This window comes from Bombus huntii, chromosome 17 (assembly GCF_024542735.1).
Source record: "Bombus huntii isolate Logan2020A chromosome 17, iyBomHunt1.1, whole genome shotgun sequence".
NCBI lineage: Eukaryota > Metazoa > Arthropoda > Insecta > Hymenoptera > Apidae > Bombus > Bombus huntii.
Genome location: NC_066254.1, coordinates 843,376 through 859,171, shown reverse-complemented (window position 1 = coordinate 859,171; position 15,796 = coordinate 843,376). Strand labels below are relative to the sequence as shown.

Here is a 15,796-nt window from a genome sequence, read left to right as displayed (position 1 = left end):
ATAAAAGAAATGGTTAGAAAAGATGCTGGGTATTTCGATGTGAATCATCAGAGAGGAGAAGGCGAATCTTGTCTCACAAATTCCAAGATTACAACAGTTGGATGTATGTGATTATGAATGTGTTATATGGTTCATGATACCTACGATAGTACGTTTTGTAAAGACAGGGTCTGCGCTCGCAGATATATATTCAAAATACGCAATTGGTTGAAAACGGGTAAAGGTTATTATATCTGAAGTTTACGATTGATTAAAAGATAATTGAAACAGATGTGTACAACCATGTATTTCTGACGAAATACCTTATAAAGAAAAGTGCATAGAATACATTCGTCTATCTCAGTTATCCGCCATTGTGTAACAAAAACTAGCAAGGACATTGATGAGGGGGAGGAACGTAAATCTGGAGAGAGGTCTTGTATAAGGGAAAGTTAGTTTTCAAAGTATTCGCTGATCTCCAAAGATCAGACAGCACTCGGCAATACGAACAACGAGCTGCGGCAGACAGGTTCCCTAACCACCACTCTTCACCTATATTATTTACGATTTATTATATGAAATAATATACAGGGTGGTTGGTAACTGATGGTACAAGCGGAAAGGGGGCGATTCTACGCGAAAAAAGAAGTCGAAAATATAGAATAACAACTTTTCGTTTGAGGCTTTGTTTTCGAGAAAATAGACTTTGAATTTTCGCTCGGTACGCGTGCACTTTACCACGTCTCGTTATAACGGATTTCACTGTAGATCGTTGTCTCGATAGAAAAATTAAAAAAAGAAAGATTAAAAAAGAAAAATTTTTTATTCTATATTTTCGACTTCTTTTTTCGCGTAGAATCATTCCCTTACCGCTTGTACCACCAGTTACCAACCACCCTGTATATAAAAGTTATATATAAAAGCATACACAGTATGTAGATATATTGGAATAGGAAGAATTACAAAAGTTTGCAACTACAAATTACAAACATTTTAGAAAATTGTAAAAAGTAGTGAGGTGGATTATAATACATGTCGGTTTATTAAAGAGTCGAGTGATAAAATTGTAATAGTCAATGTATATTAAAATCAATTTCAGTACAAATACGGAAAGTGTATGCCGGTCGTAATCGTCGCTCGCTCAATGCTACTGTTCAGCTCAAATGTAATTCCGCTTGACGATTACAAATAACGCCGATATTTTTTTGTCCGAAGTTCGTTTATCTTTGAAAGTAGCAAACCAAAACAAAACAACGTTGGTATTCCAAGGCACGAGTTTCCCCCGTTTCAAATCTTCCGTTGAGTCACGTGCCGCTGCAGTAGTAAGAATTAAACAGAGATTACCAAATTATTCACTATTTATTTTTCCTTGTCATTTTTTTATTCACGCAGACTCCACATAGTTTTTCATATTTCATCGAGTTCTCTTTCACACTGCTTACAGGGATTTTTCTCATTGCATTTCCATGCAGGTGACCTAATCTGTCGTGCCACGATACAATACTTATGTATGCCTTTGCCTCAATGACCTCAATGTCTTCGTCATATTTCCCAGGCACCTCCTGATTGTTCTCCACGGAGACGTTTGCTACGTCCCTTTCAGATGGTATTATCTCAAGCTAGTATACATTGTCTCCTACCCTTGAGTTGAATATAACTTCCCCATCATCATGTGTTCCAACAGCCGCATTCCTCGTACACACTGTGGCGACACCCTTCATTGCCAGTTGCCTGATCGAGATTGGATTCATATGTAATTCAGGCACCCATAGAGCGTCCGACAAGGATAGGATCCAACCGCCACAGGCCTCAGTCATCTTCACAACGATCGCTCCCTTTCTCTTAACCTCCAGATATCCCTTACCAATCCTTATCTGTCCGATTGCAGGCGCGAAGTCCACGAACCGATGCCTGTCCGGAGTCATGTGATTCGAGGCACCCGAGTCAAGGTAACTGATCCTATCTCTTTCCATGAGGCTGATGGATGATGGCTGATGGCTGAGGCTGATGGCTAACGTAGAGAAAAGATCCTTGGACCTCGATTTGTCTTCTGATTCTCTCTCCTTTTTGCTGTCTTCTTCTTGTCTCCTTTTCTCTCTTTGGTCTTGCTCCTCCTTATCTCCCTTCCCTTCTTGGAACTGGTACGAAATGCGGCCCCGTTTTCCATATTTGTAGCACTTCTGGTCATTTGGGTCTCTGTGCTTTGGCCTCGCGCCATCTTTGTTCTGTTGAGGCTTGGGCCTCCATTGTTTCCAGGCCGCCATTGCGCTGTTATTCTTAGCCGAGTCCGCAGCCGCATCGATCCTTCTTTCTTCGAGTAAAAGATCGGATTCACGACCCTCGCGGTTAGATCCATATTGATCCTTGTTGCTCTCATGTACGTCGCGTAATTTGGATCCTCCACGAGGTCTGCCAAAAGAAAGCATGCCATAACATGGTCCTCAATTTTTATACCTACACTGGACAACTTATCGCACAGGTCCTGCATCCTTCCGCAGTACGTGGAGATATCCATGCTGGGGTTTTCTCGATAGTTTCCAGTTCCGGCATGCATAGAACGATGTCCATTGACGTGGATCTCGGGGCGAACATGCCGGAGAATATACGCACGTGCTTTGTTGTCCATTTTCATGCAGTCTGGTCTCAACCTTTCTGCTGCCATAAATCCTGGTTCTACTGCATCCCAGCAGCCCAGGAAAACTAACGAGGCTTCCGTCATTGTCTTCCAATATTCATAATTGCCCTTTCTCAGGATCGGGTTCATATCCTTGTCCACATCCCTCCATGTCCCATTCCCTCCTGGTCGATCATGGCGTGATCTCTTCTCGGATAGTCTCAGAATACGCAAGAACTCAAAAATAATTCTCCTTATTATCGCAGTTTACTGCCGTGGGCCCATAATCTGTTAACTGATGTAGGTTTCGGGTTGATAATTAATCGATTAAACACAGATTCGATTTTTCTCTCTATATTTCTCCATCTCGTACATCACGTCTTAACACACAGGATACACTTAGTCAATTAACACGTGGTCGACTTCTATGACAAAAAGAGCGTCGTTAGAAGTCGTACCAACTTAGCTTGTAGTTACTAGCGGTCATGGTAACTTAACTTATCTCAACAAAATATAAATTTATTTAGAAATGAGACGAGTGAAAAGACAAAATGAACCGGATTATGAGTCCCTTCTTCATAAAATTGTATTTATATTGTTTTTTGTTAAAAGAGAAAATGTAACGTTTATATAGTCAGTACACAAAATATAATATTATCCATAGTAAAATTATTATACCGGATATTTTGGAGACCTGATGTATCCAGTATAACCTGAAATAACCGAAATTATATGTATTTATAAAAGTTTCTATTTTTTTATACGAAGATACTTTTATACTCACCTTGATAATCGTTGTCGGGCTGTTGACTTAAACTCTTGTTTTAGAATAAATTTCCTAATTCCCATGAGGTAAATTGCAACATACTTCTCCCAATCCATATCCCGTAAATCTAGTTTGACCATATCGCTGTCGTTCAACATGTTTACTTTCCTCGCTAAGTCGGAACAATTATCTCTTTGGAAAGTCCATTCGTGCGTGGTGAAATATGTTACCGATGTGTACAGCTTATGACCATTTTTGAGAAGTTTCATCATTCTGAAATATCATTTTTAATTATTATTATAGATGAAGACAGAGATTATCCCAGAAAGATTGTCATCGTTGTACGAGGATCGCGAGAATACTCACATTGGTTTACTACATCGGAGTCTTAAAAAGATATCAATGACGAATGCAAGCAAAACATACGGAATTACACTCCGAACATTGTAAATATATCTATTAGCTATCATTGGGCAACCTGGGTACCATAGCGTATCGTTCAGTGGCGTCTCTATGCTGCATTTCACCATGGTATCTTTCATCTGACCCCATCTTGCGAATTGAAATAATTATATTTTTGTATATTTGTTGGAATTATACTTAATGCAAAGTTTATTATCATCCGAGTACCTCGGGAAATATTATGGAATTGATATAAATATTATTTTGTATCACTACTTTTCTAAATTGAAGTATTGAGAGCAAAAATGAATTTTTGTTTTCTACGTTTGTTTGCGAATTGTCTACACTACTTAAGTAAATTGATTTTTTTGGAATACTGTAACAATCGAATTACATCAATTGAAAAAGATTCGTAATAAATTTTACTTATAAGGGTTAGCGTTACTCGTGCAGTTGTAAACTTTAACTTCGTGACCACGTTGTAGCGTGACATGCCATGCAGTACATATTATCGTGTCGACTACGAAATCGACAGGCACTACATCCAATCTTGCATCTCTCCTACCTCGTATCGCTGTTGCACATCCTTTACTGATTAGCAGAAAAATACCTGGTAACATAAAATTGGTTTAGAAATTATTTGTGAGTTTCGGTTATCAGAAGTAGCACTAAATAGATTGGAATGAATTTTCATAATTGTGAACAACAACAAACTTGAACTATAATAATGATGATCTGGTGGAAATCCTTTCATTTTAGATTAACAACAGATTAACTCCACCTTTCCGAAATGTGACGAGTATTGAACAATTACTATTGAAAAATATCTATGGAAGTACCTGTAAATGCAGAAGTACCCTGTATCCAACCAGGACATGGTTCTTCCAAAGAGGCACCAACTATGCTTGGCCTCACTATCGCAGCTGGCAGATCTTTGCACTTGCTTGCTACAATCTGCTCTGCTAAATTCTTACTGAATGTGTATGTGTTTGGATATGTTTTTAAAATCCTATTTTCTATTTCATTAATCGACGTTTTGTCGAATTTGTCACACATATCGATCACCTCTGAAGCTTTCAAACTCGTGCTGCAAAATTAATAATAAGTGCACATATTCTTCACGCTATAATTAGAATTAAAATATTCATAAACCATGGAACAATGTTTACGCGTAACTTATTCTTACGTATAAACTTTTTCCTCAATCTCATGTAGATTCGCATTACTAAAAGCTGTGCTGACGTGGACGAAACTAATCGGATGCTTTAGTTCGCTCCAAAGCTCGATGACACGGGCGGTACCTTTTGTATTCACATTAACAGCCACGTGTAACGGTTCGTTGAATCTCACAGTGGCCGCGGAGTGAAACACTATGTTTACTTTCTCTAACAACAGATTTCTATCTTCTCGCGAAAGACCTAAATCTGGCAGACTCACGTCACCTTTCACGGGGTAAACTTTGCTCAAAACTGAGGGATGTTTCGCTTTAATGTTATCGTAAATCTGAAAACGAGAATTCCAGAAATGACAGTCAATCAATTTGGCTCCTGACAGGCTTAAACATTGAAGGAAACAAGTATTATATACGAACGGGATCATCTGTGAGCTTCTTAAATCGTTGTTCTATCGTTTCGTTAGTTTTTGGACGAATTAGTATAAAAATGGCAGCGATGCGTGGACACATGCGGATCAGTTTTTCGAGGAGACCTTTTCCAACGAAACCGGTTGCTCCAGTCACAAGAATCCCACTACCAGAGTAGAATTCCTCGAGCGAATTCGTCTTATTCAATCCTTCATTGGTCCCATTTTCATTCGTTTCTTTATTGATTATATCCATGTCTCAGGATCTTCACACTTTCAGTTCCAATATTTACCATAGATTGGCATTCCCGACAAACAGTAAGTGGAAACGTTTTGTAAATAATATACCATATTAGTTATAATTGGGATTTTGTTATATATTACCTTCTAAAGAAATCTACGTAATTCAACAATTATGGTTTTCCTTATGCATGAATCAAATAATTGCGTTAAGTCAACGATGCTTCCAGTGTAATGTACAAATATATTTCTATGTGGGGAAGTCGTTCATCAAATAAAGAGAAAAGTTGAAAGAGCTATGCGACGCAGTAAATATAATTTCTCATGTGGCTGTACATTAATTTGTATTATTGCACACTACTCCATAAAACGATATTTTAATTAATATTTCGAGTCTAAGTTTAAACAATCCTTATGTAGTTTCATTTGACGTCTTTATTTTTTATTTCATGTGTATGCTTGTGAGTATTGTAATATACCGTGATCAGTAATTTGTGTGGAAAATGCGTGTGGTTCATGCGAGACAGTGTTAGCCCACATTTAGTAGCTCCTCGTGAATACTTAATGTGTATGTGTTTTTTTCTGTCATCACTCGTGAACGCGTACGTATGTGAAAACTGTATTGACATATTTTCTATTTTCTCTTCATTCATTAATTATTTATGGAGACAAGGAGGCAAATTTCCGATATGTCGTTGCAGATTTCAGTGAGTAGACAGGTATAATATATAATCGATGATTTTTCTTAGAAAACGTCGCGTTCGTGTAAAAAACAAAGCGTAATTATTTTATTCTCCATTTTCATTTCATTTTAGCATGAAGATTCTGTAACGAAACACCCTGAATAAGTAGACCCCCCCCCCTCCCAATTTTTTCGAGCATCCATTATCCGATTATCCCGATACCGGATCTATCTATTATCTGAACATAACATTTCCTAATAGCGGATGCCTCTTCTGTTTGAAATATGTACTGCATATATATTTTATTAGCGTTCATATACAATGTGTTCTAATATATTCTTTCCCTTATTCGGTTCAGTGAATTCTGATTATGAAACTGTAGTATGAAACTAATAGTACTCTAGCTATTGAAACAGAACAAAACAAAAACTCGAAAGTGGTGTAAGTGCAATAGAATTAACAAATATACATAGTGTTGGTAGAAGCCACAACAGCAGACGTCAGAAGTACTGATACAATGAACTGGTTTCTCTGTGAAACGGCAAAAGAAATGGTAACGAAGAGGTACCTTGTCATGATGAACCGCGCGTGGTATTCGACAAATGGACTCAATAACTCACAGTATAAAAGGAATGTAGCTCTTTGCAGTTAATTATGTTGAAGGAATTATGTGACTTGACAGCCAAGAAGATATAGATTCCATAGATACTTAAGGGAATTAATCTTGATCTTTATTTGAATAAATGAAATTTCATACGAACATGATTGTTCCAATATCCGAATAGTTTTGTCGCCCTGTTAGTTTTGATACCGGAGGCTCTACTGTATTTCAGATTACCTGGTTGAAATTTTATTGTCATAGGAAACTGATGAATGTGATAATGTATATAAGAACAGCGGTCAATGAAATCAACCAGTACACAACATTTTTACATGATATATGTCATATATTATATCTATATTTTTATTATAATATTCATATATCCTGTAATTTTATTATATACGTATGAATGTATATATTGTTATGTATTATGTCTGTTATTGTGCATATATATATCTATATTGTTTTGTATGTATGTGTAATATGTTTTTATATTATCATGCTTATGCATGTTATGTTGCATTATGTTCTACGTCATTTAGTTTTGTAATTTGTGTTCTGCTTGATCTTTATAATATCAAGCCTGTTATAGCACAAGTTTTTGTGATATAGAGATTTGATACATTTATATATATTATAGAAGTAATTAAGCCCTTTTAACTCACGAATGTCTATGAAACAATGTTTATATTGATAAATAATTAAAAAGTATAATTATAAAGAATGTGATTAATATAACAAGAGAAATATATTTTATCACCATGTAGGGCATTTTACTAAAATTTAATAAAATAATTGCGTAAATACATACTCTCTCTACTACCATTTCATCGTTTCTTTTAAATGTAATTAATATTACATATGTATACTTCAGTTTGTTTACTAAAAACAAGGGATCTTATTATTTAAAATGTAAAATGCATAAAATATATGCACGGTTAATGTTGTCACCGCGGAGCGTATTTTCAATTTTCATAAACGCGAGAGTCCAAGCAGGTCCTAACAATAACTTACGAAAATCAGTTCCTAAACTCAATTTTTGACAAAAATTATCCGATATCTCGTGCAACTATCTCGTAAAGGCGAATGTTCCGATTACCTCTATTAACTGGTTGTAAATTATTGAAAAATCACAATAATGAACCAGTTTTATTGTGTAAAATGTAAAATACAAAATATTTGAGTATTCAAAAACTTCATTTAAACTATTATAATAATTAAAGACCCGAATGATATTTTTGACATATATGATATTGATGATAATGAAAGACACAATTGAATACGAAATAATAAGGAATCGTCTGTTACCTGATACTATTTCCACTGCGTATTGTTTACCAATGATCGAACAAAAATGCGACTTGGCGATAGTAGATACCGACACGTCTTTCACAGTACTGTAACGATATTCGATGTGTCGCTCCGCTAGATTCTCATACTATTAATAAACTCATCCTACTACTGAAACTGGATAATGATATACGTTAAGGATTCTATTAATTAATTCATCTCCCAAAGCTTTCGCGTTTATGAAAGTGAAATATACGCTCCGCGGGAACTACATCAACCATGCGAGATATATTTTATATCCCACGGTAGGCAGGACAAAATACAATTTTTTCTTAAAGAAGAAAAAAGCGATCTAGAAGTAAATACCGAAAAATATATTGTATGCATGTTTTAGCAGGCATGTTATGTCAGAAAATTTTAAAGGATACAATAATGTTTAAATATGGCTAAATTTATGTGAAAGTTTGATAACGGTCAATTTGACTAGCACTCGAAAATTTAGTGTTAAATATTTATGGATTCTATGTGTTTGTCACGTCGGAGACACAAGAAATCACGAAACCGATGGAGCGCCGGTGTTCTTCTTGCGTCGCAGTTCGAACGTTTGACGAATAAGGTGAAGAAATTGAACTTCGTATAAGATGATGGAAATTTTGTTATATAAATCCAACAGAGTAATGGTTCAAAGTGTTACAACAGAATAATGTCTTGAGCGCTAATTTAGGGGAGTTTTATATTGAGATTTTAGTTCCTTTGAAGGCGTTATCGTTGCATGTGTCTCAGAGACAGCTATTCCGTTACGGTCTGGCTACTATTTCGATAGCTGTGGCATGCAGGACGTTTCGTCTACCTCGTTACTATTTCCGAGCGAGTGCCCTTCTTGAGCGTGTGACATCTTCTTGGCTGTTAAGTTACATATTCCTTTTAACATTAGTAACTGTCAAGATTTACGTTCTTTTTCTACTTTGAGCCATTCAGGCCATTTCTCGAATACCACACGAGGGTCATCATTGACAAGGTACCTCTTCATTACAATTTCATTTACTGTTTCCAGCATAGGGAATCCATTTCATTACATCAGTACATTCAAGGTCTGTGATAGTGGCTTTTCCCAACATTATGTATATTTGTTAATTCAATTGCATTTACACCACTTCCGAGTTTTTGTTCTGTTTTGTGCCAATAGATAAAGCACTATTAGTTTCATATTAAAATCTTATAATCACAATTCATTGAACCGAATAAGGGAAGGAATACATTAAAATACATTGTACATGAAGGCTAATAAAATATGTGCACAGTAGATATTTGAAACGGAAAACAGTATCATTTACTGCAAAAGGTAATGTTCGCATTTATTAATCGTTTTTACATTAGAATATTGTGATAATGGGTGCTCGGATTGTGGGGGGGGGGGGGCTTTAATGGGGACTTTACTGTACACAGTGTTACGATCTGGTGTTGATCTTCGACATTCATAATTGTTATGTCTAATTCTACATGTCGAATCTGCTGTTTCTCGAATTATATCTAAATCAAAACGATGGTTGCTGCCACCAGAAATAGTCGTTAAACTGTTTCGATTAGTTCCAATTTCGTTCGTTAATTTTTGAAACAAGACAGACGATGTTGTGGAATAGTTGCAGAAACTTGTCGTACCTTTCTACAGCGCGGCATTATTTTGAATATATCAATATGTCGTGTTCCTGATATGTTTACGACAACGGAGTAGAATAAATTTGGAAATTTGTTGTGTCCAATTCAACACGACACTATTTTTAGATTCTAAAGTGCTGTATCCTTGATGTTTTGATTCGTTAATATAACCGTATAGCTACCGTTAACTAGCGTATCAATAGAATTGATAAATAAAATTTCAAAATCAGCTTCGCCGTTATGTGCAAGAGTAATAGCACGGAGAGGATTAAAGTTTTCTTGGAAAATATAGTAATTCTCAATATCATCTTGATTGTTGGCAATAATAGTCAATAAATAATTTTACTCTAGTAAATGTGGTGCAAGACCGAAATCGCAAAAAAAGTGTTACAATGTTTAGCTTCTCACCTTGCTTATATGTGTTGTCGATCGCACTCTTGGACTATCGTACGAAGATAGTGTAGTTGTTAGATGATTAACTATATTAATCGTTGACGATTGGTTTTATTTTTAATGCTTCGTTTTACTTCCTGACTTCCTTACTCAAAGACTATAGTAAAACAATTCACAGGTACGCAAAGAGTACTGATCTCCTGAACTTCATATTAACTGCCGACCATTGCTGTACTCAACTTGACTGACTCTTACTGACTGAATGGCTCAACCCTTAACAAATTTTTGGCCGAGTGACTCCTACTGAACTGAATAACTGAACTGAATAACCAAAGTCTTGATAACTGAATTTTGAGTAGTTTGAGTAGCACGGAGTTTTGGTACGTGATTACTTACTTTGGTTCTGCTGGTATCCTTCCAGAAATATTAGAAATATTATATTGTAGCATTTTACGTCGTTTATTTTTTCCGCGTGTGGGTAGTTCATTGTTAGGTGCTTTCCTGCGCATTTAACACACACCGGGTTTCTGTCGCAGTAATTTTTTGTGTGTCCATATTGCTGACACCGTATGCATTGCGGTATGTCTTTTTTGTGTCTGGGTGGCTCGACTGTAATTATTGTGTTTAGAACTTTTTTAATTTCGAAAATTTCCTTGTTATTATTTTTAGGTTTCAGTTCAATTAAAAATAGCGGTAATGATTGTTTAGTATCAAATCTGGTTATATTATTTATTGTTCTTACCTGATGTCCGATTTTGGCTAATTCCTCGCATATGTTACTTGTCTTTGGGTGTAATCCTCTGATTATTGCTTCGTAGCTTTTATCAGTTTTGAGTTGGTAAGTATGATACCCAGCGTCTTTTTCTTTTAGTGCTTCTTGTCACTTTCCTAAAAATTTCTGGGGTTTGTACTTTTACCTGATCCAATTTAAGTTGTTTAATGGTGTAATTTTCTTTTCCTGCCGTGCTGTTTAGCAGATCAATGAGGGGGTCTATTATTTTAACATCTATGTAGATTGGTGGTGGTTTAGGAATGTGTGTTATTGGTTTTTCAGCTGGGTCTGAATCCATCTCTTCTGGCAGAGAGCTGAAGGAGTTTTTTGGAGGAATTTCCTGTAACTATTGTTGCCTTTCTGTTTCTATAGCCCCCCCCCCCCTAGCATTTGTATTTGAAGTTATTTTTCGTTTTTTTGCTGGGAGTTACAGTCTTCCAGCTTTCGTTCTGATGTGGTAGATCATTGTTGATATTATTCTTTTCGCCATTATTTTGTGTAATTTCCATTTCTATTTCATTTATAATTGAGCAATCCTGAACTTCGCTTGTTGGTTTAGTTGTGTTTGTTTTATCTGCAGCTCTGTTTATAGAATATGTTTCGCCTTTATTTAGAATTTTTATTGGTGGTATTTTTTGCATGTTTTCCATCATTTAGCGATTGGTTCTATTACGCGTCACTTTGTTTTCCCACTTGTCGCACTTACGGAATCACTGATTCACACGACCGTATAGCTCGATTGCTCGGGCACAACTGACTTCTTATCAATGACATCCAGCTTCTCGCGGGTTTCAAAGGCGTACATTTCCCTTCTAATGACCTTGCGGATCATTTCGGGTAAGAAAATGTAAATTTCGAACGCCTGGGGTGGCCGCCTGTCCTCCTTCATCTTCGCCTGTGGAAGGAGAAGTCGTAGATAACGACTTCTGAGGATTTCAACGCAAGGACAAGAAAGGGTGGTTAGTTACGAAGCGAGGAAAGAGCGAAGCCAACTTGTAAAATAAATGGTACAGAAAAAACGAAACTGCTCGAATGAGAAATTCTGTATGGGAATATGGAAGAAAACGATGCAGGGGATTACAAGGGGATCGGCAAGAAGGACAGTTGAGTAACCGATTATATAATAATACAGCCAATGATAAAACACCAAGTTAGAAGCATCAGAACTAAGGATATAATAGAATCAGACCACTTACCGATGAGGGTGGAGAAAAGTAATACAACCAGCTCGAATATTCAAAGTGAAGAGCAGTGTAAAAAAGGAAAGGTATGAATACCAGAAGGGATAGACTACACTTCGTAAACGAGGAAACAAGCGAAATGATGGAAGAAATAATACGAACATAAAAGAGGCGACACTGAAAAGAGTAACAAAGATTAAGAGAATAAAAGTAGGTTTGGAGAAGTAGTGGCAAACAGAAAATGGAAACAAGGAAAGAGAGAAAGCACTGTTCTGGATTTGTACTTATTTTCCACTGACTAGCAGAAAAATTTTATGAAACTACTAGTGGAAGAAGAACGAAGCAGGCAGAAATAAGGGAATGCAGGAATGAGAGGGAACAGGTAGCAAGGAGATACCATAAATGAATAGGAAGTAAGAAGCCAGACAAAGAAATTAAAGAAAAGAAAGGTGATAGGAACAGATGACACGGCAAATGTGATAAATATGCAGTATATGAGGTATAGTTGCATGGTGGTAGAAAAGCACTAACAGGAATTACAGAGTTGATGAATGAGGGATTACTAGAATGATGAAAAGAAAGTATTATTCGCCCTACATTTGAACCAGGAAACGGAGACAGTACAAAGAATTACGCAGTGATAACATCACTAAGTAAGGCATACAAGATATATGCGATGGCTCTTGAAAAAAGATGAAATACAAAACTGGGACAGAAGAAAATTATGCCAGAGATGCAAGCAGACTCTAGACGCGGAAGAATATTTTTGTCCTGAATTATGTGATAAGTAGAGAAATTGAGAAGAGAGAGGAAAAGCTGTAGACGTTCTCACCGACCTTACAGCGACTTTCGAAAAAGGAAAAGATTTAATGTTAAACGCGAAAAAATCAGAAGTATTGATAGTCACGAAAAAAAGAAGCTAAAGGAAAAGAAGAGAAGGAAATTAGGTCGATGGAGTAAAACTAGAGGAAAAAGTAGAAGAATTTAAGTATTTAGAATACATTCTGCCAAAAAATAAAAAAAAAAAAGAAAAAATTCAGAGACCCAAGAAAGACACTTGAGTGAGATGGCAAAGAAGGCCGTGATAGCCATGAAACAGACATGGGGAATAGGGGGAAGATGTATAAAAATAGCCAGTAAAAAAAATAATGATTTTCGGCAATTGGTGAAAAGCTTCACGTAACAGAAATATGGGAATGGGATGAATCGGAAGAGTTAGAAAAATTATACACGAAAAACGTAAATAGGGTCTTAAGGAAAGATTTTAACACGTCCTCGCACGTAGTGATGGAAGAAAATAAAGTGGACAAGTTAAGAATCGCAGCGGGCAGAAAAGACGTAAGGTACTAAGAAAAATGAAAGTCAAGCGATGCAAATAATATAATCCCCAAATGCAGGCAAGAGAAAAGGTGAAAATGGAAAGAGGAAAGTGAACGATATTATAAAGAAGAGGACATAAACGGGAGAGAATTAAGCCCTAGTACCGGTGCACAGGGCAGGGCAAAGACAGACACAATATAAAAGAATAATAAAAGAAACGAAAAGTACAAGGGATTAAGGGAGGGAAGCAGAGCACAGTGTCGAAAGAAGAATGTAGAAGAAAGGATGAAGTGGTGACAGCGGGATTCAGATGCGGTAATATAGAAAGAATCAATAACTTTTGGATAAAATTAAAGGAGAAGAACCTGTGTGGTACTAGATTGTTACTAGATTGTTGGGACGAACGGATGAAACGATACAACACCTTATAAAAAGATGCAGGAATAAGGATGGCCATGCGTGGACAAGAGCAAGGAAAGAAATGTGACGAGCATTTTGAATATTTTAGCATATTTAAAATATCATCTATTTTAATATCGTACGAAAATTACAATGATTAAGTAAAAAAAGCTATAGTAATGTATATGCATCCCGATTTTGACGACACAAGTAGGTTACATATCGGGATTCTGCGCAACTTTGCATGAGCTTCAACAGAATTTTTTGTTTCTTGTAGAATTGCCTTGTTGACGAATAGCGTGTGCTTCACCTCGAATTTAGGTCGATCGAGCGGAAGCAAGGAAGGGGATTAATATCGTATAAGGTATTTTGTTTCTTATACATATTTATATGGTGAGAAAAATTTTTGCTGGACTATATGAAATAAGCATTTTGGAACTGTTTCCCCTCGTCCTTTCCACAGTCTAATTAGCACCATAGGCTATCAAAGAACATCACCCGTGCCGTACAGCGTTTTGGAGGAATGTCTTTGCGTCTTATGTATTTTTTATCTAAGAGCCTGACTGCATTTTGAATAAACATCTTTTGCGCGTGTTACATAATATTTCCGATGAACATCTTTTACACGTTATATATTTTACGTAACTTGACCTGTCCTGTTCCTTCGTATATTTGATTCCTTTCGAAAAAAAAAAAAAAAAAAAAAAAAAAAAAAAAATGGTAGAAGGGCAAGAGGAAGGAATTTACTACAACAAAATTGTTCTAATTTTTTATATTTTATTAGTGTGAAAAAAAGAACATTGATATTTACATATTTAACTTATATTCTTTTTAAGAAATTGTAGAGAAGAAATAAAAGGCATTTAGAAAGAAATAAAAGAAATTTATATAAAATAATTCTTTTTATTTTTGAAATTCTATACGCGAATAGTATAAAATTTATAAACGATAAAACAGACTTTAAGTTAATAGCTGAAGTTAGCAGTTCGCGATCTGTCTGGAAGCGTTCTTCGAAAGAGTTCTCATTTCACGTTTCTTGGATGTACAACATGTACAGTCCTACGTATCTGCTTTTTGCACAATTTCAGCGAATTTCACGTATTTATCGTATCGTATAGAACACTTTCGAATTGCTGTGGGAATATATGATTCATACAATACTCAAATTTACATATCGTATTCATAACACATTCAGTAACAAATATAGATGTAATATCGTCCGAAATTTTTTTAACTTTTATTTAATCCTGATAAAAGGATCTCCAATTTTATGATACTGGCAAATCCTACACACCAACCCTCGGCTGACTCGTTGATTGCATCTAATCGTTGAACATGGTTTTTCGATCGCATCAGTTCTTTCTACATGTACATGTTGAAATTCAGATATCAACTATTGGTGATAGAGTGCCGCCACTCCAATCATGGTCAATGACATGACCCACGGAGTACGGTATTTTTGACTCAGACTCATCGGGATCACATTCCCGTACTGCCATCGAATCCCCATTTCCGCACCCAATCTGATCGGTTCGAAGTGGGAGTCAGTTCAGATTAGAGAAAAGAGAAAGAACGAGCAGCGGCAGACGCAGATCTCGAGGGGTTATTAACCCGCGAAGACGCCCCCCTCCTTTACTCGGGAAAGGTGGACTCTTACGCTCGCATTGCCTTCCTGAAATATCCAATATTACTCCGTTACCCATTACCAAGTCAGTGTTTACCAGGCCCACCGACTTGGACGAGGAATTGGCATTTGACACAGGTGGGCGTGAGGAGTGCAATGCCACACCAGCACCTTAGAGACCCAAATGTTAATAAAGACCTAGGCGATTACTAAGGTCTATCCTTTCATGCATTCTTTCTTTCTAATTTTTAGATACTCGAACGTATTTTGTTTGCATTTATATTATCTTTGATTG

The 15,796-nt window shown here is 36.3% G+C and overlaps 1 protein-coding gene across 2 annotated transcripts in view; it reads right to left on the bottom strand.

Annotated features, from left to right (window-relative positions):
* Nucleotides 1-15,796, bottom strand: part of LOC126874980 (putative fatty acyl-CoA reductase CG5065) — a 672,215-nt gene that overhangs the window by 52,764 nt on the left and 603,655 nt on the right. The window contains exons 1-6 of one of the 2 annotated variants that reach the window (XM_050637561.1): nt 5,353-5,668; nt 4,948-5,264; nt 4,601-4,848; nt 4,188-4,371; nt 3,726-3,911; nt 3,378-3,632 (exon numbers count right to left, since the gene is read on the bottom strand). In XM_050637561.1, the coding sequence (XP_050493518.1) occupies nt 3,378-3,632; nt 3,726-3,911; nt 4,188-4,371; nt 4,601-4,848; nt 4,948-5,264; nt 5,353-5,598 (1,436 nt within the window). In that variant the 5' untranslated portion in view covers nt 5,599-5,668. Of the gene's footprint in view, nt 1-3,377; nt 3,633-3,725; nt 3,912-4,187; nt 4,372-4,600; nt 4,849-4,947; nt 5,265-5,352; nt 5,669-15,796 lie in introns of those variants that run through there. The other variant, XM_050637559.1, reaches the window with a different exon arrangement.